This window comes from Nicotiana tabacum, chromosome 21, assembly GCF_000715075.1.
Source record: "Nicotiana tabacum cultivar K326 chromosome 21, ASM71507v2, whole genome shotgun sequence".
Lineage (NCBI taxonomy): Eukaryota > Viridiplantae > Streptophyta > Magnoliopsida > Solanales > Solanaceae > Nicotiana > Nicotiana tabacum.
This window is the reverse complement of record NC_134100.1, coordinates 27,941,534-27,969,155: the sequence shown is the minus strand read 5'-3', so window position 1 is coordinate 27,969,155 and position 27,622 is coordinate 27,941,534. Positions and strand designations below refer to the sequence as shown.

General features: G+C 34.8%; 4 protein-coding genes across 4 annotated transcripts; 3 read left to right on the top strand and 1 right to left on the bottom strand.

The window, feature by feature from the left end:
- The first annotated feature begins 776 nt into the window (after window positions 1-776).
- On the top strand, window positions 777-1,514 carry LOC107810561 (uncharacterized). The gene has a single exon (XM_016635353.2). The coding sequence runs from the start codon at window positions 777-779 to the stop codon at window positions 1,512-1,514; it is 738 nt and encodes a 245-aa protein (XP_016490839.2).
- Window positions 1,515-6,310: 4,796 nt separating this feature from the next.
- LOC107810563 (SUMO-conjugating enzyme SCE1) lies at window positions 6,311-10,305 on the top strand. Its single transcript, XM_016635355.2, has 5 exons — window positions 6,311-6,495; window positions 6,603-6,686; window positions 8,990-9,142; window positions 9,238-9,351; window positions 9,962-10,305. Exons 1-5 carry the CDS (start codon window positions 6,427-6,429, stop codon window positions 10,022-10,024), a joined length of 483 nt encoding a protein of 160 aa, XP_016490841.1. The 5' UTR covers window positions 6,311-6,426; the 3' UTR covers window positions 10,025-10,305.
- A 1,237-nt stretch (window positions 10,306-11,542) lies between these two features.
- LOC107810562 (uncharacterized) lies at window positions 11,543-19,653 on the bottom strand. Its single transcript, XM_016635354.2, has 3 exons — window positions 19,051-19,653; window positions 13,738-13,844; window positions 11,543-12,529 (listed from the first exon to the last, which is right to left on the bottom strand). Exons 1-3 carry the CDS (start codon window positions 19,489-19,491, stop codon window positions 11,791-11,793), a joined length of 1,287 nt encoding a protein of 428 aa, XP_016490840.2. The 5' UTR covers window positions 19,492-19,653; the 3' UTR covers window positions 11,543-11,790.
- Window positions 19,654-26,475: 6,822 nt separating this feature from the next.
- On the top strand, window positions 26,476-26,940 carry LOC107792864 (uncharacterized). The gene has a single exon (XM_016615111.2). It carries the CDS (start codon window positions 26,476-26,478, stop codon window positions 26,938-26,940), a length of 465 nt encoding a protein of 154 aa, XP_016470597.2.
- Window positions 26,941-27,622: the final 682 nt, after the last annotated feature.

Here is a 27,622-nt window from a genome sequence, read left to right as displayed (position 1 = left end):
GTGCTGGTCTCGTCCCCCAGGTTCGGGGCGTGACAAAATAGCCCTAGTTATATGATATGTTAGTAAAAGTGGGGAGGTGATAGATCGCTTTTTTAGTATTGTCCACGTGAATGATACATCTGCACTATCATTACAAAAAATAATTAATGATTTGCTTTTCGTTCACTCATTAAGTTTATCCAAGCTACGTGGACAAGGTTATGACGAAGCTAGTAATATGCAAGAAAGAATAAATGGCCTGAAGTCTTTGATTTTAAAAGACGCCCCATCTGCATATTGTGTACATTGTTTTGCCCTTCAGTTGTAATTGACACTTGTAGCTCTTTCAAAAAAGCACCCGGATGTGAATAATTTTTTTGATGTTCTCACCAATGCATTGAATACTATTGGAGTATCTTTTGAACACGTGGAATTACTTCGACAACACCACGTAGAGAAGCTGGAAGAATTACTTAGATCTGGAGAAATACTTATTGGGAAAGGATTGAATCAAGAATGTGGACTCCAACGACCGGGTGATACTCGTTGGAGATCCCATTTTATGACCTTGGAAATTTTCATGATCATATTTTCTTCGATTATTAATGTGTTTAAAGATATGCAACATAATAGTTCTCATTCTCTTGAGAGATTTGCAGCAAAAAATCTTTTGGACAATATTCATGAATTTGAATTTGTATTTGTATTTGTGTTGCACTTGATGTTCAAGATGTTACTTCTTACAAATTAATTGGGAAAAGCTTTACAAAAAAAAGGATCAAGACATCGTCAATACTATGAGCTTGCTTGACCTTGCAAAGACAAGAGTGCAAACGATGAGAGAAAGTGAATTGGAGTCTTTGATGAATGAGGTTTACCCATTTTCTGGTAAACATAATATTATGATTTCCAAAATGGATGAAGACTATCCAAGATCGAAGCGTAAGAAGTCTGGCATTTCTTATGCACATCACTTTCATGTGGAAATATTTTATGCAGTTATTAATTTGCAACTTCATGAGATAAATAGCCACTTTGATGTAGTGACTAGTGACTTACTCCTTGGTATGACTTGCTTGAATCCGGTTGATTCATTTGCTAATTTTGACAAAGACAGAATAATGAAGTTGGCCAAGTATTATCCAAGTGAGTTTGATGACAACAAGCTTCGAGATCTCAGTTTTCAGCTTGATAGTTTCATTGTCTATGCTCGAACATGTGATAGCAAGTTTGTCAACTTGAAGGGAATTAAGGATCTTGCTATAGTGATAGCAAAGACAAAATTGGATCAAATTTGGTGTCATGTTTATTTACTTGTGAAGCTTACTTTGATTCTACATGTTGCTACTGCAAGCGTGGAAAGAACATTCTCCTCAATGAAGCTCATAAAAAATGACCTACGTAATAGCATTAGTGAAGAATATTTGAATGGTTGTTTAGTTTGCAATATAGAGCGTAAAGTATTTGCAACTGTAAGTAATGATGCTATTATAGATCGTTTTCAAAGTATAAAAACTTGTCGAGTACAATTGTAAATTGATGGTATTTTCTTTTTTGTGATAATGCAACTAATTATTTTTTGCTTCCTAAGTCATTGCACTGTAAAAATTTATGTCATCAAATTTTATATTTATTTTAAAATCATTGGCGCATCCATCTTTCCAGAATACTAGATCCGCCTCTGCACGCTTCCTTTTGGCGCGACACACCACTTCCAAATCCAAATGCTTGGGAGTGGTTTCATTACTTTGTTCCCTGTTCTTGTTTTTCCTCTACACTTCTGTTACATCAAATCTTATCCTTTGATCATATAATTATACTCAAGTGTTTTCTCAACCTTATTATACTCGTGTGGTTCGCATGGCTCGGAACTAATTGAAATATATTTTTAAACTAAAATTTTAGTCCGAATTAATTTTATAAATGCATGGAGCTTTACAACAATAGCATAAAGCCGAGCAGCCTTTTCCAGTGTAATGTGTTATCCTCGCCTCTAGGCAAAACCTAAGTATTAGGCCTATTAGGAGTGGGATTTCAGAGATGAGAAGATTCATAAAGATTCTCATAAAGCTTTGATTAACTTTTTTGGTTACTAATTTGAGTAAGTTTTTTCGGTTTTGATAGTATGTTGCTATATAAATTTTGTATCATATGAGATGATGTTAACGAAATTAAAGTAATTTTTTGTCATTACAAATTTTAAAGTTCTAGCAATTAAAACTCAATCATTTAAGAAAAGGACTTTCATGATAAATATTGCTTGTAGTTGACCTTTGACACCACAAATTTATCTAATTATTCATACGGTGATAAGAAAGGATTAAAGGGCAAAGCATATCTTAGATTAAGATATTATTTATTTTGCAATAACAACGGAAAAAATGTTATTAAAATTAACTTATTATTTGTTTATAATTAATTGAAACTAAATAAAATTTCTAGGTAACGAAAATACATGAATAAGCTAATTTTGCATTCCAAAATATAGATACCTATATTGGAGATAGAAAAATACCAACTACTCTTTTCGTTTAGTTTTGCATTATTAAATGACATTATGTTGTTTGAATTAAAGTAGGTGAATAGAACAAAATGATATATATTTATCTAAAGCAAAACATTGCTACCTTTTTTTTTTTTTGGCAAGGACAATATCCCGGTCAATTTATGTGTAACTCGATTATTTCATAGCATATATATTTTCTTGCAATAGCATAAGTATAGAATAACTCTACCCACTAACATCAATATTCCATTAGTTTAATAGAAATATAACCCCTAAAAAATAAAAGAAAAAAAATGAAAAAAGCTAAAAACAAAAAAGGGAACCAAGAAACATTCCATTTGAAGATGAATAATAATAAAATTGCGAAAAAGGAAACCGTCATCAGCAATTATGCAGCAAGTCAGAGTCAATAACGGCCCATAGGTCCACACGCTACGGGGACGAGCGGTACGGACCACCCATTTTCCACGAGAGCCCACATAGTGGCGTTGTTTTAACGCTATAATATAAAAATACTAAACATTGACTTCTCAATTAAACCTAGTGTTATTAAAACTAAAATAAAAATAAAAAAGGCACCACCAAGGTTTCATAAGAGACAAACCTTTCTAATGATAGTAAGTTTTATGCACATTAACGATATAAAAATATATACACAATTGTTTTTATAATATTTTGAAAAATTTATACACGTAAAAACTATACTCACTTAATAGGACATTCTATTAGTTATATGAACTAACATGATAATTTAATATATTTTCACTTCAACTTGTAACTTTATTTTAGTAACTTCATGTATTTTGATGGAAAAAACGAAAAAAACAACTTTGTTTGCACCAATTAATGAATATAAAATATTTGTTCAATCATACAAAGTTTATTGCTCTATCATTATTAAATAATATACATTTAGCTTGATTTTGTAGTAACTCTTAACATTAAATTATTGAGTTTAAATAAGTATTTTGCAAAATGGATATAAACAAGTTTTTTTCCTGTAAAAATGGCGTGGGGTAGCCACTTTTTAAAATAGCATTTACTTTTTATTCAGTATTTTTAATGCTGAGCAAAAGTAGCCACTAGTCTATTAAAATTAATATGAAAAGATTGAGTTACTCTTTCCTTCCTAAACGGAAATACAGTGGGTTGGATAGATACGTCATATTCATATTCTTTCATTACATCTCATGAACTCTTCTACTTGTTCCTCATTCTTTTTTTTAGTCTATGAGTTTTCAATCCCCAAATTAAGTTTTTTGCTTTGCCGAAGCTGCTTTTGATGGAGACGGCCTTACTAGTAATATTTGATTTATGAAGAATACTTGACTTACGAAGAAAGGCAAGTTAATTTTGATGCAGAATACTTGATGATGGCGAAGGATGCAGAATACTAACAATATATACTTTCAAGTCTAACGATGCAAAATACTGACAAGGATGTCGAAGCTGATTTTGATGCAGAATAGTTGACTTATGAAGAAAGGCAAGTTGATTTATTAGTGACATTTATGATTTATTAGACATGTAGTCCTGAACTTTGAGTTACAAGCACAGAAATTAAGGACAGGTAGTCTTGAACTTAGAGTTACAAGTTCAAAAGTTAAGGACAAGTAGTCCTAAACTTAGAGTTACAAGTTCAAAAACTAAGGACAAGTAGTCCTTAACTTAGACTTACAAGCTCATAAATTTTGGGCAGCTAGTCCTCAACTTACATTAACAGGCTCATAAGTTAAGGACACTTGTGTCCTGAACTTAGAGTTGGAAGTTCAAAACTTAAGGACATTTGGTCCTTAACTTAGAGTTACAAGCATATAAATTAAGGACAAATAGTCCTTAACTTAGAGTTATAAGCACAGAAATTAAGGACATGTGGTCCTGAACTTCGAGTTCCAAGTTCAAAAGTTAAGGACATGTAGTCCTGAACTTAGAGTTACAAGTTCAAAAATTAATTAAGGACAAGTAGTCCTAAACTTAGAGTTACAAGTTCATAAACTAAGAACAAGTAGTCCTTAACTTAAACTTACAAGCTCATAAATTAAGGACAACCAGTCCTGAACTTACAGTAACAAGCTCATAAGTTAAGGACACTTGGTCAAGAACTTAGAGTTGGAAGTTCAAAAATTAAGGACACTTGGTCCTTAGAGTTACAAGCACAAAAATTAAGGACAAGAATCCTTAACTTAGAGTTACAAGCACATAAATTAAGGATAAGTAGTCCTGAACTTCGAGTTTCATGTTCAAAAGTTAAGGACATGTAGTCCTGAACTTAGACTTACAAGCTCATATATTAAGGACAGTAAGTCCTGAACTTACAGTAACACTCTCATAAATTAAGGACAGCTAGTCCTGAACTTACAGTAACAAGTTCATAAGTTAAGGACACTTGGTCCTGAACTTTATGAGCAGAAGGGTATTTTCGTCCGGGTGGGTAAAGTTTATTAAAGCAATGGCTAAAGACTAAAGACATTTTAAACAGTGGCTTAAAAGTAAATACATATTTGATTAGTGGCTAACCGTGCACTTCCCCCTTTTTTCTTCAGGCTATGGTCCTTAGAGGCGGAAGAAGCCTTTTGATAATAAGGGATTTGGTTTGATGGATACAACAACAACATATCCAATATAATTTCACAGGTGGGGTCTGAGATTTGGTTTGATAGATAAGCAAAAATAATTGTGAGATAAAATTTAGTGTGGTATTATCTCTTGTTTGGTGGCTAATTTTGGAATAAGTTATTCCAAAATTAAAAATAGTACACAGATAACTTATATTTGCCATAAATTGGAATAGTAATCACAGGATAAAACAATAAAATTGACAATCACAAGATTAATACCATATACCAAACAATCTATAAGAAATAATATCGCGATTTTAATCCCAAAATAACTAATCTCAAAATAACAATCACATTATAACTAATTCCAATATAACTTGTCTTCAAACGAAACAACACGTAAGAGTCTATTTGGTCAAGCTTCTAGGAAGCTAAAAGATTTTTTTTTAAAAAAAAATTACTTTCTTGAAAATTTGAGGTGTTTTGCTAAAATAGATAAATGCTTCTGAGCAGTAATAAAAGTAATTTTTTTGCATTAAAAATTCTAGCTTATTCCAAATAGCATAAGTTAAAAGTTAATTTTATCAATACAAATATATTCTTACCATAAATTTATGTTTTTCAAATTATCTCTCATTAATATAGCATTATTTTTATTTATATCATCCTGTTTTATTTCTACCATATGTATTTCTCTATATAATAATCTCTCTACTATAAATAGATTTCTCATTTTTTCTTCTATCAACTTTTTCTTCTTCTTTGAAATAACAAACCTAATCACCAAATTAGAACATTTTCTTCACAGGGTTTGATTTTTTTTATTGTATGCTAATTTATTTTATGTTTTACATTTTAATTAAATACTTTTATAATTTAAATTCATTTCTCTTTTTAAATAATTGTAAACTGGACCTTGATACTATCATTTTTTTCATAATTTGACATTTAAGAGTATTTTTTTGAAAAGATTGGTCAAATACAATTTACTTATCACATCGCAAAAAACATAATTAGCCAAACACAACCTAATATTTTCCAAAATTACTATTTCTAAAAAGCACTAATAAAAAAATACATTTCAAAATAAATAATTGACACCAAACAAATTCTAAGTTCAACTAAACTTAATATTTTTAACACAAAATTTACTAAAATTTCATATGATATTAGTTATCAAACCCTGCAAAAAACTTTACCGTAATTATTAACCCTTCAAAATCTCGGAAAACATCTTTTGATCCCAACAACCCAAGAAAGACTTGATTCTCTTTTAAATGGAAGCCCAGCCACCAAAATTGCGACTGCTCCCAAGTCATATCCCTCAAGTCACAATATCCTACTTTGGTTTCTCCTTTTGTTTGGGATAAGAGAAAGACAGTAATGTCAGGAGGTATAGCCCGTGGCCGTCTTGCAGAGGAGCGCAAAGCTTGGCGCAAAAATCACCCCCATGTTAGTTTTTATTTTTATTTTTAACTCTTTCTTGATTTCCGGTTTTTATGGTTTGGATTTGTAAATTTTAGTACTTGTTTTTGAATGGTTATTTTGGTTATATTTAGGGGTTTGTAGCTAAGCCAGAGACACTTTCGGATGGGTCAGTGAACTTGATGGTGTGGCACTGCTCCATTCCTGGTAAAACAGGAGTATGTTTTCAACTTTTCATCAACCCCAATCAGTATTTTGTTTGTTCCCGTCCTTGTATTTTTCTTACTAGGATATAAAGATTTCAACTTTGCTCTGTTTCCCCACAAAACTTGTGACTGTGAATGATCTATCATGATCAGCAATTAAAGGGTCAGCCAATTTGATTCCTTTTGTTGGTTTTTTATTCTGTCTGTTGTAGTATTTTTGCAGTTACTTATGAATCTTTGTCGAATAACGTGTTTTTTCTATGTTACTGGATTGAAGCCCTTTGATAGGCATCAAATTATAGCTCCTAGGTTATCTTGGTTTTGTTAGAATTATGTTTAATTAGGACCCTCTCGAACTTTCGATGTATATGTTGATTACCATACTGCTTAATGTTGAAATTTTTTGCAGGTTAACCCCCCCCCCCCCCCACACACACACACACAAAGAAAAAAGAATCATAAAACCACTCGAACCATTTATGTTACCATTAGCAGCGTGCAAATGAAAATGTAACCAATGCCATTGATGACTTTGGATTCACATCTTTTTTGTTGACTCTCTTAGTAGCTTTGATTAAATGGTTTCTCAATGTTTTTTAAATTATCACCAAGTATGGTATAGTTGGGGATGCAAAATGGACACATTTTACCGTATTCGTTAAGAGGAATCTGAGGGCTGTACATGAGGTTTCAATGAGTTGCTGCTGTTTCTGTCATTAGGCTATGCTCATGGTTATCCAAATTGGTTTGAAATCTTTACATCAACTTCATATACGATTATCACCTGTGATTAAGATTTGTGATTCCTTCATACTTTGGAAAAAAGTTCCATTGGCTGTTAAAGGAATCCAAAATATTTTGATGGTTAGCTTTATTTCTCATTGTCATTTGAAGGATATCAACTCAATCATTTTCTTGTCCAATAAATAATTCAACTTCCATGTAGGGATGAGAACATTGTGGTTGCATTTGGTTTACTGGTTTGAAATTACCTTGTCATAGCACTAGGCTCATTATGCAATAAATTGGTACTACTTTAGTTCCCATACCACTTCAAAACTCAAATTTAGCGGCAATAGTGGACCAAGGATTTCAAGAAGATAGTTGCACAACTACCTTTAATAAAGATGGTTATATGGAATCTAATGGTAACGAAAACTAAACCGGTAGCTAGAATTAGTTGATTCTATCATCTCAATAAACTATAATATAGTTTATAATAAGTGGTTAGAAGTTTATTCGTGTACAGCCACTAAGAGACAAGAGCTGGTATTGTTTGGTATATTTAAAATTATGTTGAAGCTTTTGTTTGACTTAGTCTCGCAAACATGAAGTTGATCAAGAAAATGAAGGTCTGGAAGAACTTTAGATCATCATTACTGAATCTAACAAGTAAAACTTAAATTGAAAGAAAAAGTGATATATGTATAGGCAAGCCGATGCACAAAGCATACTGCATTCACGCAGGGTTGGGAGAAGGGGCGTACTTAAGGGATGTGATGTAGAGAGCTTACCCTAATGCAAGTATTAGTGGCTGTTTCCACACCTCGAACCCGTGACCTATAGGTCAGATGGAGACAACTTTGTCGTCGCTCCAAGGCTCCCATCAAAAAAACTATACATGTATAGTATATGAAATCTTGAAGAGGATCATCTCTTGGTTAGTAAAATCTACATATTCCAATCTTGAATTAAATGAAATTTGCATGGGTACAATACTTTTTCTACTGACCAGGTTTATGAATAAGTTTTACTTGTTGAAAGTGAAATCAAATGCTCATAATAGGGGTGACTATTTAAAGCTAGATTGAGAAAATAGATCAAGTTGAGCAAAATAGTGTAAAAGTTATAGAACTACTTGTTTTGTACAAATAATCAAATGGCTGCTCCTTAATTTATTTCCTTTTCCCCCGTGATTTCCTTTGATTCCTCTGTTTCCCTATTTCCTGTATTGTAGTTTGTATTATGAAACGATTATGATTACAAAAAAGATTTGGGAGCTTTATATGTTCATAGTAATCTCTAGTTTTGCTTTTTATGTTATGGAACAGGTTAAACCATGGTTAATTGTTAGGAATAGGTGTACTATTTTACGGAAAATTTCTTGGTGACAATATGCAGAGCTCATTCCTTTTATACTTTGCGTTACAGGGTTTTGCCCAACATCAATATAAATATTTACCTTATCAGATAAAGGAAAAAGAATAAAAAGCAATAGTATGATGCTTGTTAAACATTAGCATTTTCTGATTCTTAACCATGTACGTTATTAGTAGGTGCTTTTTGGGTAATTAACACCTTTTGAGTACATGCAGACGGATTGGGAAGGCGGTTTTTATCCTGTTACGATACACTTCAGTGAAGATTATCCTAGCAAACCACCTAAGTGCAAATTCCCACAAGGCTTCTTCCATCCGAATGTGTATCCATCAGGAACAGTTTGCTTGTCGATCCTCAACGAAGATAGCGTATGTGGAGTGTGCCATTTATCTGTATTATTTTCCTTCTTGTTGTCTCTGTTTACTAATATGACGGCTGTTAATTTTGTGTTTATCATGGATAGGGGTGGAGACCAGCCATTACAGTGAAACAGATACTGGTTGGTATCCAAGACTTGTTAGATCAGCCAAACCCTGCTGATCCTGCCCAAACTGAAGGGTATCATCTCTTTATTCAGGTAATTTGATTTCGTCAAATCAATTTTTTTTGCCTTCGCCAAATCACTTGTCTTACCCTCAATTCTTAATATTTCCAAAAATTTTGACATTGCCAAAAAGGTGCAACTAGACACTTTTAAAGCTTCAAGAATGGACCCATTTTTCCTTATAATACACTAAACTTTCAAAGTTCATATTGACACTCATGGAGGGTCGTCAGATGAGGTAGTTTAAAAGGGGATATATGGACTACTAATTTAACCATGGTGAGTCGAGTCGAGTCCACTTAGCATGGGATAGAGGAGTATTATCTCATGTCTTACAAAGTTGGCATGATTAGCAGTGCTTCAGCTTCGTTATGTCACAATAAAAATCCTATCACCTATGCATTGAACATAAAAGTGTAGATCTGGCGTTTATTGGTGGTTATCCTATCACCTCGAGTCTCACCGCCACTGATTTATCAAAAAAATAAAAATATTAATTTTCACGTGCTTGAGCGGTGAAAAAAGAAACGAGGCTCACACGTGAGGGGTCATGTAGAAGATTAAACTAAGTGTTTAAAGGTTTGCCCTCTCTAGCAGTTTAAGCTTGTAAATGAGATGATTGATCATGGATGAGTTTATGCAGGATGCTATTGAGTACAAGAAGCGGGTTAGGCTGCAGGCCAAACAGTATCCACCTCTGGTGTAGTCTAAATAATGTTCGTATGATCGTATTGTGGTTCTAATGCAACTTCAAACTATGGTATTCATAGCCTGCTGATAGCTGACAATCTTCTGGCAAATGATGCTGACTTGGTTTTTGTTGCAGTGGCAAAGTAAAATATTATAGTTGGAAGTTATACCTGATTCTGCTTCTCATTGTTCTCAATCATTATGTGTATAACAAGCGGAAGTTACAGTTGTTTCGGACAGCGGAAACATGTCAGACATTGTTATTTTCATTCCTGAAATGAGAGTTCATTAACTATAGCTAGTTTCTTCTTCTGCGTTATCTCATTATACTCTCTGTGCTTTTGGTCCCAAGTCAGTTCCCTTTTCTTTTGATTTAACTTATATCCGTCTAATTTAGTTTGTTATATCCGGTTTTTGCTCTAGGTTACTAGTTCCCCTTATTATTGATAGTTAGTTACCTGTAGTTATTTTTTAGGTAAAGTTTCTTTTAAAATGTCGGTGTATAGAAGTTAAGTTGTTTCTTCTACCTTCTTATGATAAAAAAGGAAATTAGTTTAAATAGTTGCTTTTGTGAGTGGAAATTATCAAGATATCACTGTTAAGTGACGACTTCTTTGCATTTTAATCCTATTACGGAGCTCATTATTTGTTCTCACAATGAGGGATGAATAATTTGCATTTATTTACTTTTTTGTTTTTGGTTGGCTTGATAAATTTTAGTAAGGTGAAAGCTGTTTCTTGTAAAGCTAAATTGAGTATGTTAGCACAAAAACATTCCTGAGCCTGAGGAGCTACTTAACTGCGTAATCTTTCCTAAGATATGAATTCTCTCGGTTTGCAATTGCTTAATGGTGTTTTGAACTTGCTGGTTGTTGGCAGTTTATAACGTTCCATATCAGTTGCATGAGGATATTTAACGAGTATAACATCTTGGACTATTCCAATTCTTACCTTTAACCTTTTTAGTTTGATACTTCCAAATTTTCATATTGGAAGTTTGGTAAACTTGTTCATAAATAGACCCTCACCTTCTTCTATTTTGGGCGTCACTCTTTCTACTAAGTACGTCAGTCTTCATGTGCATAAAACTAAAATTCTTTTTTATAATGTCGATGTGCCACTTTAGTAAAAGGCAATGACATATCTATTTTCATTTACTAGATTGTAAGGAAGAGACATACGAATCGATCACCTCCTCATTTCAAAAGTAATGAATATTCACTATGAGCATCCCTTGTGCTATTCTCCAATATTGTCCTATCAACAAATTTCATTGGACCATGAAATATTTGCAGGCATCGCCGCAAGGCGTGGAAAAAGAACACTATTAAACAGCTTGAAATACAAGTGGAAAGCAATTATGAAGATGATGGCCCAGTACATTAGTTCTAATCATGCACTTAGAACTCTACACACAAATCTCCCAAAGAATCAGTTCAGAACAACAACAACGACCCAGTGAAATTCCACGAGTGGGGTCTAGGGAGGGTAGTATGTACCCAGACCTTACCCCTATCTCAAGACCAAAGAATAAGTTCAGAACAAAATTTTGAAATACAATAATTTGGGAGTTCAAGTTTTGTCCTCATAGAATACAACAGATTATCACACAAAAATTGAGCACAAAGGGTTAAGATACTTTTATACCTGCTATTTTGGCCAATCCTAGTGAGGAAAACAATCTCTAATTTTGCCTTACCAGCAATCAATCTGGAGAAAAGAATGACGGGATCTATTTTGATTTTCACTTAGGTAGCATCCGACTTACAGACAGAGAATAATTTATGCCACATATCCATTTGAAGATGCTGCTTCCTCCCGGGTTTCCTTCACATAAAGTGGTATGCTCACCCCAAGTTCCCTTAATTGATTTACCAGGTCATAAAGAAATTCAAAGGTGAGTTTGGATTGTTTGTTAAAATCCTCTCTAACGCTTGGCTGGATCTTAAACCACTCTCCCAACATCTTGTGCACATGAGAGCGGATCATTCTCCATGGAACTGGATATCTCTCACAAAACTCCAAATATTCTTTGAGTAACTCAGCCTGGTCTAACTTACCATCTTCCCTGATTCCTGCACTGCCCAATCCCCATTCAGCAGTTCGATATCCTGCAAACAGTGCTGGATTCTCAAGAAGAGACTCTGCCGACAGTACCCCATCAGCACCAGTCTCATCCAAGCAGTTCTGTACATCATCCATGTGCCTTATATCACCATTAGCAAGGACAGGAATTCTAACAACGTTTCTAACAGCCTTGATGGCCTCCCAATTGGCTCTGAATTTCTTTCCATCTTTTTCATCCCGTGTTCGGCCATGCACCGCTAAAAGAGAACAACCAGCTTCCTCTAACATCTTTGCATAACTAAGTGTATCTTGCAAATTAGGGAAAACTCTGATTTTGCATGACACTGGAACATTAAGATTGTTAGCCAGCTTTTCTACCAGAGACTTGACAAGAGGAAGATTATCCATGAGGAATGCTCCATAATTCCCTCGCCTTGCAATGCGCTGGGGACACCTGTATGGAAAGTACAAGTTAAGCCAACTGAACTGATAAAGAAGCATGGCAAAATGATCTGATTAGATAATCCAGTACAAATAGTGACACACAAACCACTGTAATATGCATAAAGCAGTCTAATAAGAAATGCAGAGAGGAAAAAAAAAACATCACATTCAAAAGGGGTTGCTAATCTTTGACCTGGAAGAAAATCTGTTTTGTCCCTAAGCTCTTACTCCACGATTAAAAGGAGTTGCTTTACCGTAAGAATAAACTCTAGAGCAAGTTAAAAAGAGGCCAGAGAACCAGATACTGTCTACTGCTCATGTATTGGAGCTTGTTTCATGATCTTCACTCCTATAAAACCTATTTCAACTTATCGAAGTTGCTCTTGAGGTTTGGTATTGTATTGTGGACTCATTTTGGTACTTGTTTTAAGAGTATATCAAAGCTGGATAACAGCCCAGCATTTGGTAAAGACATGGAGTCCATATATATTATTAATGTGGAGTATTAGCAATATGACATAATGCATAATAGGGTTACTATCGATCCCCTGGTTAAGACCTTATAAGTATTAAAATGCCCTTCCTTACAGACTAATTTATTTTATTAGTTGAAGGCAATTCGGTCTTAATACATTGCTGTCGAGGTTCGCTTGAACCCTGAAGCTAGGTGCAAAATAGACTGTAAAATAGCATAAGGTGGGGATGCTATTAGGAAGCCAGCAAGGAAATAGTTGCTTCAGGGAGAGAAATGGGTGGAAGCAAAGGAGAGTAATGGATATTTGATAAGATGGCATCTAGTGTTCTTACCACACTGTCCATATCAAAAACAAAAATAATGCTCATGAACTGACCTTATTGTGCCTCACTGAATTGCAAGTTGCAAGTAGAGCGTACAATGTAGAAAAACATTTTCTCAAGCAAACAGAGTTCCAGTTCTCGAGAACCTTCTACAGAATTCAATATGGTAATTGGTATCCTAATCCTTAATCCCTTGGTGAAGTTAAAAAATTTTATTCAAACTTCAAATAAGGTAAAGATATCCCTTTCTTCAAGCACAGTATATTGTTTCTTTCCATAGAGTCTTTTGATGTCATCGAATACAATTGCCAACAATTAAAGCTGCTGGAAACAGCTACTGAAATTTAGGAACACAATATCCACCGTAATCAATAGAAGTCCTAAGTTTGGACACAGGAAAAGATTGAGAAAGGAGGCTACCCCAAGTTGATGTCCACATAGTCACAATAAGGTTCTACTCTTCGAGCTGCTTCTAGCAAAATGTCTGGATCATTTGCGCAGAATTGAACAAAAAGTGGACGGTCCTCCTGCAATTTACAAAAAGAAAACAGGATAAACTAAGATATCAGGGCCATGAAGTGTACAAAATGTTCCAAAATATAAGCCAAAAAAGGTAAGCAAGAACTTGACAATACAAAGTAAATTCTGGAAGTAAAATGTAATTTTGTACCATGTTTTAGTTAAGAACATAGTGAATAATTCTTATCTAAAGCAACTTAAGTAAATAAAAATGAAAATTTTGACAAAAACTAACCAACAGTAATAAGCATTTCAAAAAAGCCTACAAGGTGAAAAAATGTTGACATGAACACAAACGGATTCGGTTTCAGCGTGTTGGAGGGATAATATCGATGTTCGGCTCAGAAATTTGCTATGGTCCTTGCTAAAGGAGAAGTGGCTTCATGAATGGTTGATCTGAGGAATGGTTATGACTTGCTGCAAGTTTCAGTTATTATTGACAGTATACGGAAGTGTTGGAATAAGGCTTTATTTGATAAGAGGTTTATTATCGATATTCGGTTGTTTGGAGCAACTGCTGTGACTAGAGGTTATCGCTACGAGTGTTTGAGTTATGTGGTATATCATGTAATTGCATCTGAGGTTGCAGGTGCGGTTCATCACAGCTGATTCGAACTTATTCAATGTATAAATGGGGGATTCTGATCTTAAAGGATGATTTCGAAAATGGAAACTTGGTCTCAAGGTTTATGGGCTAGGATGGATTGTGGAATTTCAGTTACATTGTGTTATCAGACCTATATGAGATAGGGTGATGTGGGATCACCCCCGGGTATCTGCATGGTAAGGTTATATAGCGACTTGTTGGCTTTTGGAACAACTATGGGCACGTTCGAAGACGAACGTATGTTTAAATGGGGGAGGATGTAATGACCCGAGCAGTCGTTTTGAACTTTTACACTTCGCTCGCTAGTTCTCGGGCATGACTAGCCCCGTATGATGTATTATGACTTATGTAAATCGTCGGTTTTGGTTTTCAGGATAATCAGAATAGATTTGGAAGATCAATTCTCAGCTTGAAGCTTTAAATTTGAAAGGTTTGACCGAGTTTTGACTTTTTAGTATTCGATCTCAGATTTGGATTTTTATGATTTGGTTAGCTCCGTCGGGTGATTTTGGACTTAGGAGCGCATCCGGAATGGGATTTGGAGGTCCGTGGTGGATTTAGGTTTGAATTGGCTAAATTGAAAATTTGGCATTTCCGGTTGGTAGTGGAAATTGTGATATCGGGGTCGGAATGGAATTTTGGAAAATGGAGTAGGTCCGTTGTGTCATTTGTGATGTGTGTGCAAAATTTTAGGTCATTCGGACGAGGTTTGATAGACATTTTGATCGAAAGCGGAATTTGAAAGTTTTGGAATTCTTAGGCTTGAATCCGAGGGTGATTTGATGTGTTGATGTTGTTTTGGGTGTTCCGAAGGTTGGAATATGTTTGAATGGTGATATGTAACTTGTTTGTATTTTTGGTTGAGGTCCCGGGGGCCTCGGGATAATTTTGGATAGTTTTCGGGAAGGTTGAACTTGAGAAATTGCAGCTGATGTTGCTGCTTCTGTCATATCCGCACCTGCGGATTGGGGACCGCAGGTGCGAGCTCCGCAGGAGCGGAAGAGAGGCGCAGGTGCGTGGAGGACCACGGTGCGGCTTGGTAACCACATCTGTGATGCCGCAGGAGCGGTGAGGCGACCGCAGATGCGAGGCCTGGTGAGATAAGTGAAATCCGCAGAAGCGGAAGCGCAGGTGCGCTTATGGGATCACAAGTGCAAAAGTGCTGGGCAGAATGTATAAAAAGGCCCCTTCGCGATTTTCAGTCATTTGTTCATCATCTTTGTGCGATTTTGGAGCTCCAAGCTGTGATTTCAAGCGGGAATCAAGTGTTGACAGAGAGGTAAGCTACTTGGGCCTTGTATCTTGTGTTTATGGTGATTATTTCATTGTTTAATCATGAAAATTAGTGGGAAAAATTAGAGAAAGAGCTGGGAGATTAGGGCTTAAAATTGGAGACTTGAGGAGCCATTTGAGGTCCGATTTTGATGATCTTGGTATGTATAGACTCGTGAGAGGATGAGGATTCTATTGGTGTGACTTTTATCGGATTCCGAGACGTGGGCCCGGGGGTCGGGTTTGGACCAATTTCGGAATTTTTGGTATAATTTGATTATTTTCGCATGGGCTTCGTTCCCTTACTATATTCTAATGTTATGATTCTGATTTTGGGTATATTCGACGCGAGTTGAGGCCGAGGCATGAGGCAAAGGCGTCGCGGAGTAGTATCTCATCCGGTTTGAGGTAAGTAATGATTGTAAATGCTGTCTTGAAGGTATGAAACCCCGAATTTCACATCGTTGTGCTACTTTGAGGTGACGCACATGCTAGATGACGAGCGTAGAGCTATGCACCATTGGGGATTGTGACTTGGTCCATCCCGTACGACTGTTAAGTCGTACAATTGATTGAAAATTGTTTGATATCATTGTGTTTCGAAAAGTATTGCTATGTTTTGGGCGGAATGTCATATTTGGGCCCCGTGCCAACTGTTTTGGACCCTTATGGGGCTTTTTTTTTACTACTGTTCCTTACTGTTTTGACTTAATAATTGTACTCAGTCATGCTATGTTTTATTGATTTCTTAACTCAGCCTTATTTACTAAATTTTGATACTATAAACGATATTTTGAGCCGAACGCCCTGTTTTACTAATAGTCCGAGTGTCTTGTGAGGTTGATGGCTGAGATAGACCGAGAGTCTGATTGTGAGGTTAATGAATGAGAGAGGCCGAGAGCCTGGTTGTGAGGATTATATATTTATGGATCGGGCTGCACGCCGCAGTAATATATATGTGTGTATGTGTGTGTGTGTATGTGTGTGTGTGTGTGTCGGGCTGCACGCCGCAGCGATATGTTGGATCGGGCTACACGTCGCAGCGATATAGCGCTTGGGCTATAGGATCCCCTCCGGAGTCTGCACACCCCTAGTGAGCGCAGTCGACTATATATGTAGATCGGGCTGCACGCCGCAGCGATAAATGGATCGGGCTGCACGACGCAGTGGTTATTATATGGTACCTATAGAGCGTGAGCGCTGATTTATAAGAGTTGAGTCATGAGTGATTGAGAGGCTTGCCCGAGGGGCTATATATACATATACGAGTGATGCTTTGCCTGAGGGTCCTGTTTAGGAAATTACTGCTTTCACTCATCTTTATACTGAGCCTCTATTGAAAATGTTAAACAAATGTTTTAAACAACCTTCATTTAAATTGGAGTTTTACGAGGTGTTCGGAATTTAGTCACTGATTTGGCTTTATTACTTCTACTGAGATTTTTAAGTTATGCAATGGTTATGAATTTTTGTTTGCCCGAAGGGCTGTATACGAACTATGTTTTGGCCGAGGGGTCGATCATGATTTTTATCACTTTCACTATAAATTACATTGAACTTCTACTGAAACTGTTAGAGAGACATTTTTCAAAGGATTTTCCCGAAATGGGAGTTGAACGAGATAATTTGATTTGTATCCTGTTTTGGAAACATGTTGTACCCACTGTGGTGCTCTGATGTGGTTTACGCGATTTTTTACTGCTCAGACTTTATTTACTTTTATTACTTACTGAGTTGGTGTACTCACATTACTCCCTATACCTTGTGTGCAGATTCAGGTATTTCTGAGCTCGGTGGCAGGTTCATCGGAGTTAGCAAGGTAGCTGCTTGGCGATCGCAACCCTGATTTTCTCCCTCCTTATTCTTCCATAATGTATTCTTGTGATTTTCCCGGCCATATTGGTCTTGATGTTGTTAGACAGTTGTAGTAGATGCTCATGACTAGTGATACCCCGATGTCGGGCTTGTGAATTTATTTCGCACTGTTCATTTAGATTTATATCACGAGATTATTGATTAATAAATGGTATAAAAATAACTTTCATTGAATAATGGTTGATTCGGGAGTTGTGTCGGCTGACCTAGTTTCACGATAGGCGCCATCACGACCGGGTCGGTTTTTGGGTCGTGACACTACCCTCCCCAGACCCCACTGTGTGGGATAATACTGAGTATGTTGTTGTTGTAAACATTTTACAAGGGGAAGAGGCACAATCATAGACAACTGAGTAAATCAAATCACCCCACCCTTCTAAAAAATTTAAAAGGACAAAAAAAACAGTTACTTTAAAGTAAAAAAACAACTTCAACAACTATGCAGCTAGTTAGGGTAGCTATATAAATCCTTTATCTCCATTCATCTTCTTTCATTCTTATACTCAATAATTTAAGACAACTTACAAGTTATCAGAAACTACGAACTCTCTGAATCAGTGTTATCAAAGGTGAAAAACGCAAAAAAGCTTTAAGGTGTGGTGGGGGTTTAAGCGCAAAGCGCAAATAAAGTGTCGGCTTTAATAAAGAAAGGCGCAAATGGAGAATAACTACAAATATATATGTGTAGTCCAAGACTAATATCTATAAGCATGAATACCAAATAAATGGACAAAGAAATTGAAGAAAATTTACGATAAAGTAAAACATCAATTGTTTAGTGTCGCCTCTTTAGGATTACACTTATTGATAAGCAAAAGTATGTCTTAGAGTCTTGATGACAACACGGAAGCGCCCGCTAAGCGAGACGAAGTGCTCAACATGTTTTGAGCATCATTTGAGAGCTTAAGCGCGCTTTAAGCATGCCTTTGATAACACTGCTCTGAATGTGGCATTTTTCCCATGCTAAAGGTTACTCTAAAGTAAAACTAACAAAAATCCCAGTACCAAAGTCTTTACATATCTTAATTTCCATACAACAATGAAAAGCATATAATCCTTTTGTCCAATTTATATGACACACTTTCTATTAGTCTGTCTAAAAGTAATAACTTTCTATATTTAAACCCAACTTAACTATAAATTGTTCATTATAATCTTAATAATATATTTATAGCCAAACAAATATCTATAATTTGTTTTAAACCATAAGTTTCAAAAATATTTCTTATTTGCTTAAACTTCATGCTCAGTTAAACAGTATTACTCCCTCTATTCCAATTTATGTGATGCACTTTCCTTTTCAGTCTGTCCCAGATACGTCCTAACAATTTAATGGTAAATGTTCCATTTTAATGTTACCGGTTACTTAATTTAAAGTACAAGTTTCAAAAGTTTTCTATCTTTCTTAAAATCCATATCTAGTCAAACACTATGACATAAAATTGGGACAGAGGGAGTACCTTGCAGGTAGTAAATTCAAGAGAGCGATACTTCTCAGTTTCACTGAAAATTCGGGAGTGAAGCATAGGCGTATAAGCGGCTTCAGCACCATACTTTCGACACAGCATACGAAATGGCAGCTCCGAGTTATCCACCATCGGCGCAACTATAAGTTTCGGCTCTCCTAGCTTCTTCCAGTGAGCCCACGCTCTCTCAATCCGCGATTCCCCTTTCAAGTACCCGTTCGCACGATTCAGTTCAAATAACTGCGGCGCCTCTCCTTCTTGTGAAGTAATGGTGGCGGCGGAGCAGAGGCGGTCGTCGTCGTCGTTGAATTCGTTGATAGGGTTTTGTGTGGAGGAGGTGTTTAAGGTTTGAGTGGCCATTGAAAGGTTTTTGTAGAGAGATGTGTTGTGGTTAAAGAGGGAATTCGTAGAGAGAAGTTTGAATTTGAATCTCATGAGGAGGCAATGGGAACGGCTACGGCTGCGCCACCCATCGCCGCTGTTAAAGCGGTTGAGGGTTGGTTGAGGAAGGCGGTTGAAAGGAGCGGGATATTGTGCTCAGTGCGATGGCGAAATACATAAACAGCCCGTCCGAGCTCAACCGATCCCTTTAACGACAGTATATATTTTGTATTAAAAAACTTGACATGTGTAATTAAACAAAAAGAAAAAGAAAAATATTTTTTTTAAAAAAAAAGACTTTTTCCCTTACTTATAACCAGTCCAGCTCATCATCATTAATCAAATCACAATTTTCCCCTTTTGTAGCATGCCTTCGTATGCTGTTATTGTCCTACAAAAACCTTTCAATTGCCACTCAAGCCTTAAACACCTCCTCCACACAAAACCCTATTGGTTTGGTTTTGGTTCTATTATAAAGTTTTAAAGTTTTAAAATCTAAATCAAACCAAATTAAATACAAACCATCGGTTTAGTTGTTATTGGTTTGGTTCGGTTTTTCGGTTCTTAGTAAGCTAATAATAAGTCGATAATAGTGAAACAACACTATACAATAATCTGAAAATAATTTAATAAATTTATGCTTTTTTATATATTTCTTTTGGAACTGAAAGTTTATTTACCTCTTTATATGAAAAGAATGAATAAAAAAACGAACTAAAAGTTTGTTTTCTCAAGCTTTAGCCACTGTAGTCCTACAATTTGAGTTTGCTTTCTTTACTCTTATGGTAGGATTTTTTTTTTAACTCTTCCGTTAGGCAAAAGCATGTGCGGAGGGTTAGAGAATTAAAGTCCCTTAAGGAAAAGAAAATTGACCGATTCCTATTGTTTTGGGCTTAGGCAATCTTTTAAGATATAAGTAGGATAAATCAAAATTCAAAATAACAATAAATTGCATAAAATATTTAAAATTATTTTAAAAAAAATATTATATTGTATATGAATAATTATGAAATTTTGTATATAATTAATCGGTTTGGTTCGGTTTATTTTTCGATTTTTTTATAATAGAACCAAAACCAAACCAAATATTATCGGTTTTTAAAATTTAAAACCAAAATCAATCCAAAACAAATAAAATATCGATTTACTTAATCGGTTTGGTTTGGTTTTTGGTTTGGGTCGATTTTCCGTCAAACCGTGAACAACCCTACGTAGCAGCCTATTCTTGCATCAACGCCATCACCCAATGCTAGAGCGAGGTTCTTATAGCCAATTTTTAGTGCTTTAATTGGATCTTCTCTGTTCCTCTCTCTATTTGTTGTATTAAGGCACTAAATCTTGAGGATTATATGTTTGTTCAACTGCTTGAATGGTGGGGTTGGATGAGAATTGATTTGAATTTTGTATATGAGATTGTTTGATATGGTGAAGTACTACTATTATTCTTGATTTTTTTTCTCCCTCAAAAAATAAAAACTAGATCGGTGAAGGCTCTAGTCAAACTTCCGGCCACTGCTCTGGTGAAGGCTCCACTACTCCATTTTTTTCTCCCTCTATTTCTTCTATTTTTCTCCTCTATTAATTATAGGAAAAATCAAGAACTCGAAAATCCATAGACTAAAAGAGTGACACCAAATCCAATGGTCTTCAAGGTTATCCATGGCTGAAGCTTGGTGGTTCATCATGTAAAAGTGGAAATAGGTGGCTTCTTATGAGGAAGAAGAAAATGCATGAACTCGGTGGGTGAAAAAGATTGAGGAAAATATAATGATGTAATGTGGGAACCGCATACAAAATTTAATTTAATTTTGAAAATAAGAGAAAAAAAATCTGATAAAAGTCTCATGCACCCAAATCAAACTAAAATACACGTAATTTTCCATGTCAGTGTAAGGTGTCTACGAGATATGCTTAATAGTCACTTAAAGTGTTAAAATGGTAAATGAGTCGGTTAAGGTGTTTGTATGATCGTTGAGGACAACTTAAAGGGGTCGTTTATGTATTTCGCCTAGTGCGATATGAAATCGGTCGAGGCCTGGGTCTATTTCAGGCCCAATTGATTGAACCGAAATGGGATTTTTTCGGCCAAATAGCACGAGCTAGCCAGTTTCCGAACTGGTCATTTAAAAATAGCCAGCGTATGCAAAGTCATTAAAAATAGCCACTATTTTGCCGTAACATGGAAAGTTCCAGCATCATATATTGGAGATCGGTGCACTTGTGTATGAACTTAAGCATATTATGCTGAAACACCAACACGCAGAAATTTCCAGCATAATATACTAGAAATTGGAGCACCTGTGTATGAACTTCTAGCATATTATGTTGGACCGGTATATTATACTGGAACTCCAGTATATTATACTAGAAGTTCAGTATATTAAATTAGAGTGAGTATTTTTCGAATTTTGAACAGTGTTTTCGTTAAGATTTATCTTTACATGAAAAGTGGCTAAATTTCGATTACTTTTGAAATTGTGGATATTTTTCAATGAACACTTGTAAATCTGACTATTTTTTAAGTTCTCCCGATTTTTTCTTTTTTGTAATTCGTATATGTACAAAATTAAATTACCTGTTTTAGATAGGTTTTCTATTTACAAAAGTAACTAAAATTTTTATAAAATATATACAATGCAGTAAAAAGCTACAATTTATATACGGTTTGAATATAATTATTTTTTGTATAGAATTAGATAAAAAAAATACAATATATATATATATATATATATATCAACTTGATATATGTTATATATACAGAATTCAGTCAAAAAGCTATAATTTATGTACAACATAAATTAACTTGTGTATATATATATATATATATATATATATATATATATATATATATATATATATACAAAATATATATAATTTATTTATGTCTTTTTCTTCGAGTTTCAATTTGAAATTTTAACCAAAACTAACTCGAACTTTCACCAAATTCTCTCAAAATTGTGATAAAAACTCCAAATGATATTATCAATTGAAAAATCTAATTTTCAAATTCAAAGATTTGAACCTATTTAATGGTTGTTAAATGAAGCTTAAGCTTATGCCTTTACGTTGCACGCACCCAGATAAAGTTAAATTCACCAAACCTTTCATTTTTTTCACGCTTTCCACGTAGATTTAGTAATTACAGGATTCATTGCATACTCTTAGTTTGTTTGGCCAAGCTAACAAAATCACCTTATTTTGAAAAGTATTTTTTCCAAAAATATTTTTGGAGAGAAACACTTTATGTTTGGCTAATTAATTTGAAAAGCACTTATGAGCAATACTTTTGTTTGACCAAGCTTTTCAAAAAGTATTTTTAAGTTTCAAATCACAAATAAGAACATGAATAAATTTACTTAATAGTTAATATTATAAGTAAATAAATAATCTCAAAATTTTATTATTAAAGGCAATAATTAAATATTATTATTTTATTAAGTAAAATATAAAAATAAAATTTAAAAGTACTATAATTCTTTTAAGATGATTTAAATATGTTAAAAATTACTCAATAAATATAAAACATTCACTCCTTAACTCACTATATATGAAAGCTATCCTAAAAATAAGAAGAAATACTTGTATATTAATATTCTAAATATTAGGTTTAAAAGTAAGATTATTTTGGTATATACTATATTTTGTTAATGGTGTTTTTGGTAAGAAGAAAAGTCAAAACTACTTCTGCTTCTGGGGAGAAGCTACTTTTTTCTACTTCTCAGAAAGTACTTTTAAGTTTTAAATTAAAAATAAGGACATGAATAGATTTACTTAATAGTTAATATTATAAGTAAATAAATAATCTCAAAAAATTATTATTAAAGGCAATAATTAAATATTATTATTTTATTAAATAAATATAAAAATAAAATTAAAAAGTACTATAATTCTTTAAAGATGATTTAAATATGTTAAAAATTACTCAACAAATATAAAAACATTTACTCCTTAAGTCACTATATATTAGAAAGCTATCCTAAAAATAAGAAGAAATACTTGTATATGTTATAAGATAAATCTTATGGTGGATGTTTACTCCTCCTCCATGATTTTTACAAATGCTTAATGACATATTTTCTTCATTTTTCATGCCTATATAAAGGCCTTGTAATAAATAGGAAAATACACACAATTGAACAAGAAATAAATTCTCTTCCTTCTTTCTATCTCTATTATCTTGTTCAAGTTTATAGTAAATTACTTTTAGTTTTATAACACGTTATCAGCACGATTGTCACCTCTATTTTTCACAATCACATCCTAGTTGTGTTTGATTATCCTTCAGGTATATCACTATATATTTGTAAGGCCTCGTGAAAACTTGTACTCAAAACCGGGTAGCTCGTGGTGCCAAGTCCCGAATATATGTTAGGAATGTGTAAAATTAAGCGAGCCACGGTTCTGAACCTTTTGGTACTGATCTATGTTATAAAAAGTCAAGAAATACTGTTTTCCAAAAATGTGATTCTGTGCTCGAGAATGCGGTCGCATATCAGGTATGTGGACCGCATAATCGCCGCAAAGTGAGTCAGTGTGTTGGTCGAATTTGAGGTTAAATATGCGGTCCGATATGCGATCGCATAACCGATATGCGGACCGCATAGACGTCGTATATTTCCCTTGGGATTTTTGAGAAGGGCAGTTCTGCGGTGCATTATGCGATCGCAGAACGAGTATGCGGACCGCATTTCTGCCGCATACCCAGGCAGTGTGTTCAGATTTTGGGAGCATTCCACTCTGCGATCGCAAAGTGCAATCGCATACCTAACTCGGGCTCCTATTTTTCTAAATGTTAAACCCGACCCCTTCTTCAATAAGACACCTCAACCCCTCATTTTAACCTATTTTCTGAACAAAACTAGAGAGAGGGAAGAGAGAATTCTTGAGAGAGAAAGTCTTATCTCCATCAATTTGATTTTTCAAAGTCATCCAGGCCGGGAATTTTCAAGTAATTGTCTTCATCTCCGTTCTTGCAGGTAAAATCCCCAACCCTTTTTCATTTGTTTTCAAATTTAAACAAAAAGGGGGATTCTCATGCGTTGATTCTTGAAAATGAAAGTTGAAATACACATGCATGTCTCTTAAAACCTAGAATCTAGTAAGAGGAATTGAGTAGAAGTAAAGATTTGCAAAAGAGGGGTTGATAACCTAAGTAAGTTCGGGTTGAGTTTGTGAACTTCAATTCTAAGTTATATGTGTTAACTTGTGAACTAGATTGACGGTACTAGGCTGTTGGTGAATTGAAAGTAGAAGTTAAAAAGGGAATTCGACTCCAGGTATGTAAGGCTAACTTTAACCTTTGTAAAGTCACCTTGTTTGGTATATGAGTAATTGGTATGTGTTACTTATGTGGACTATTTGTGAATTCTTGTGATTAATATGCCTTGAATGTTGTTGGTTAAGTCTCCCGATATAATGGTGTAAGTAAATGGCAACAAATCAAGTGTGTGTGAATATGTTTATGTGGTAAGAGTTGTGTAACAAATGATGGAAAGAAATCGTAATTGATGCAATTGAAACAACTGTGGTAATATCATACGTGACTTGTCGCAGGCAATTATCGTTGTGACTTAAGTTGTGTACGGGCTGTTGCATATGATGGAAATGGTATTGACGTTTATGAAAATTCTTTGTGAATTGTTGTTGTTGTCGTGTGAAATGTGATTGTCCGGTGGGATCGGGTTGCGCGCCGCAATACGAAGTTATAAGGTGTGGGTTGTGGTGATAAGGGTGGCCGTGGTAATAAGGGTGACTGAGGTAATAAGGGTGGAAAAGTGATCGAAATCACTATTGAAATAAAAATATGTGAAAGTTGTGAAATCATTGATGTGATGAAATAATGTTGAAAGGGGAAAAGGAGAGATTGTGGAATTTGTTTGGCTTTGGTTGTTCCTTTCATGTGCATTTGATTGTTGATTCTATTACTGTTTGTTATCTGTGTATTTCTTGATTTTACTTGGGGTAAAGTTTGTTCATACATACCAGTACAATTCAAATGTACTGACGTCCCTTTTTGCCGGGGGTGCTACATTCGTGTTATGATTGTAGGTGGTTCCATAACAGGTACTCCAGCCTACCGACAGTAGCACTCCTTCACCTCCCGTCAGCTGAATTGGTGAGCCCCTTTCCTCTTGGGGCCCTGCGTGGCTCATGCCGCTTATCCTCCCGGAATTTTATTTTGGTATTTGCGTAAGGTATAGCCGGAGCCTTGTTACCGGCAAGTATTGTAACACTCTTTTGTATCTCTAGAGGCTCTGTAGACAGGAAATGTAGGTTATGTACTTATGTATTTTGGGTAGTATAACTTGTAAACCACGCTAAGTAACTATGTATGTTATGTAAATCTCGTAAGAATGTGTTTAAATTTATAAATGGATAATTCACTTAGTTAATGGGTAACGGAAACGCAGGGTATCACGTGGAATAGGAAAGACACCCAGGTCCGCTTGGCTGGGGGCTATCCGGTCGAGCGTCGGTCGCGCCCCTCGGTTTTTGGGGCGTGGCAATATTCTTTTGGTTTATGGTAATATATATGCACCAATATGCTATTTATTAACAAATTCATATACTAAGCATTTATTTTAGTTGATCATGTTACAGAAGTTCTCTTATCTTGCTTATTGTTAAAGAAAATATAAGATATAGATCTTAAGTGTGTTAAACTAACAAAATAAAATAGTGATAACTAAGGTGGCTAAATAATAATTGTACATACTAGTTTAAATTGCTTTACAATTGGTGGAAAGTAATATCTGAATATATTCACTCTTATCACCATATATGGTTATTCCTCAAGTCCTCGTTTATAATAAATTACTTTTCTTTTACCATAGTGAATATATCTGTTTGTGTTTATCCATATACTATATAATTCTTGTTTATTTGACATATATATTGTATGTTACTTACATTTTTATTTATACTACATGTTTGAAGTGATCAACTTCTTAATTAGTTGTCTGATTTTTTTAGAAGTATATTTTCATTGAAAATTATTTTTATTCTTTCTAACCCATTTATTTTGTGATTAGTTTCAATATGTCAAACTTGTCAAAACTTGAATTCGTGGCACTAGACATTACCGGAAAGAATTACTTATCATGGGTCCTTGATGTTGAAATTCACCTTGCTGCAAAAGCTCTTGAAAATACTATTATACAAGGAAATGAAACATTAAGCCAAGATAAAGCAAAGACTATGATTTTTCTTCGTCATCATCTCGATGAAGGATTAAAAACTGAATACTTAACCCTAAAGGATCCATTTGAACTATGGAGCAGTTTGAAGGAACGATATGACCATCTTAAGGCAACGATATTGCCAAGAGCTAGATATGAATGGATTCACTTGCGGTTAAAAGATTTTAAAACTATAAGTGAATATAATTCTGTTATATTCAGGATAACTTCTCAACTTAAATTATGCGGGAAAATTGTGAATGATGAGGATTTAGTAGAAAAGACTCTTTCTACCTTTCATGCATCAAATATGGTATTGCAATAACAATACCGCGAAAAGGATTTAAAGAAATATTCTGAATTAATCTCTTGCCTCCTAGTGGTTGGGCAACATAATACCCTTTTAATGAAAAATCATGAAGCTCGTCCTACTGGTTCTGCACCATTTTCTGAAGTTAATATGGTAACAACCACTCAAAAGTCTGAAAGAAAACAAAATTATTATCGTGGTCATGGTCGTGGCCATAGTCGGGGGCGTGGACATGGAAGGGGGCAAAATAATTATCGTTGTCATGGTGAAAATAAACAAGAGAACAATAAGAATCCTCAAAATAATCCTTTAAAAGGTAGAGTTAATAATTGTCACAGGTGTGGTATAAGAGGTCATTGGGCACACATTTGTCGTACGCCAGATCATTTTGTCAAACTTTATCAAGCCTCCTTTAGATTGAAAGAAAATAATATGGAGGCACATTTGACCTTTCAAAATAATGATGAAGAAGCAGGCCCCTCAAACAAATATGATTCTGAGGCATATCTTGCATATAAAGATGATAATTTTGGAGGCCTAACAAATATTACTCATTTAAAAGCTGGAGACTTCTTTGAGAATATTGACTGAAGAACTAATCATCTTATTGGGGAATGAAGGCTATAAAAAGTTGTCATTTTTTATGTTTGCAACTAGTTTATTTTTCTTGAGTGTGTTTCCTAATGCATCATGTGTT

What these genes read in the sequence shown, in the direction of transcription:
- LOC107810563 (XM_016635355.2), top strand. Translation starts at nt 6,427, where the DNA reads ATGTCAGGAGGTATAGCCCGTGGCCGTCTTGCAGAGGAGCGCAAAGCT. An exon ending in GGCGCAAAAATCACCCCCAT is followed by an intron (nt 6,496 to 6,602) that starts GTTAGTTTTTAT and finishes GGTTATATTTAG; the next exon opens with GGGTTTGTAGCTAAGCCAGA. An exon ending in CCATTCCTGGTAAAACAGGA is followed by an intron (nt 6,687 to 8,989) that starts GTATGTTTTCAA and finishes GAGTACATGCAG; the next exon opens with ACGGATTGGGAAGGCGGTTT.
- LOC107810561 (XM_016635353.2), top strand. Translation starts at nt 777, where the DNA reads ATGAGCTTGCTTGACCTTGCAAAGACAAGAGTGCAAACGATGAGAGAA.
- LOC107810562 (XM_016635354.2), bottom strand. Translation starts at nt 19,491, where the DNA reads ATGAGATTCAAATTCAAACTTCTCTCTACGAATTCCCTCTTTAACCAC. An exon ending in TTGAATTTACTACCTGCAAG is followed by an intron (nt 13,845 to 19,050) that starts GTACTCCCTCTG and finishes TGTAAATTGCAG; the next exon opens with GAGGACCGTCCACTTTTTGT. An exon ending in TATGTGGACATCAACTTGGG is followed by an intron (nt 12,530 to 13,737) that starts GTAGCCTCCTTT and finishes CTTTCCATACAG; the next exon opens with GTGTCCCCAGCGCATTGCAA.
- LOC107792864 (XM_016615111.2), top strand. Translation starts at nt 26,476, where the DNA reads ATGTCAAACTTGTCAAAACTTGAATTCGTGGCACTAGACATTACCGGA.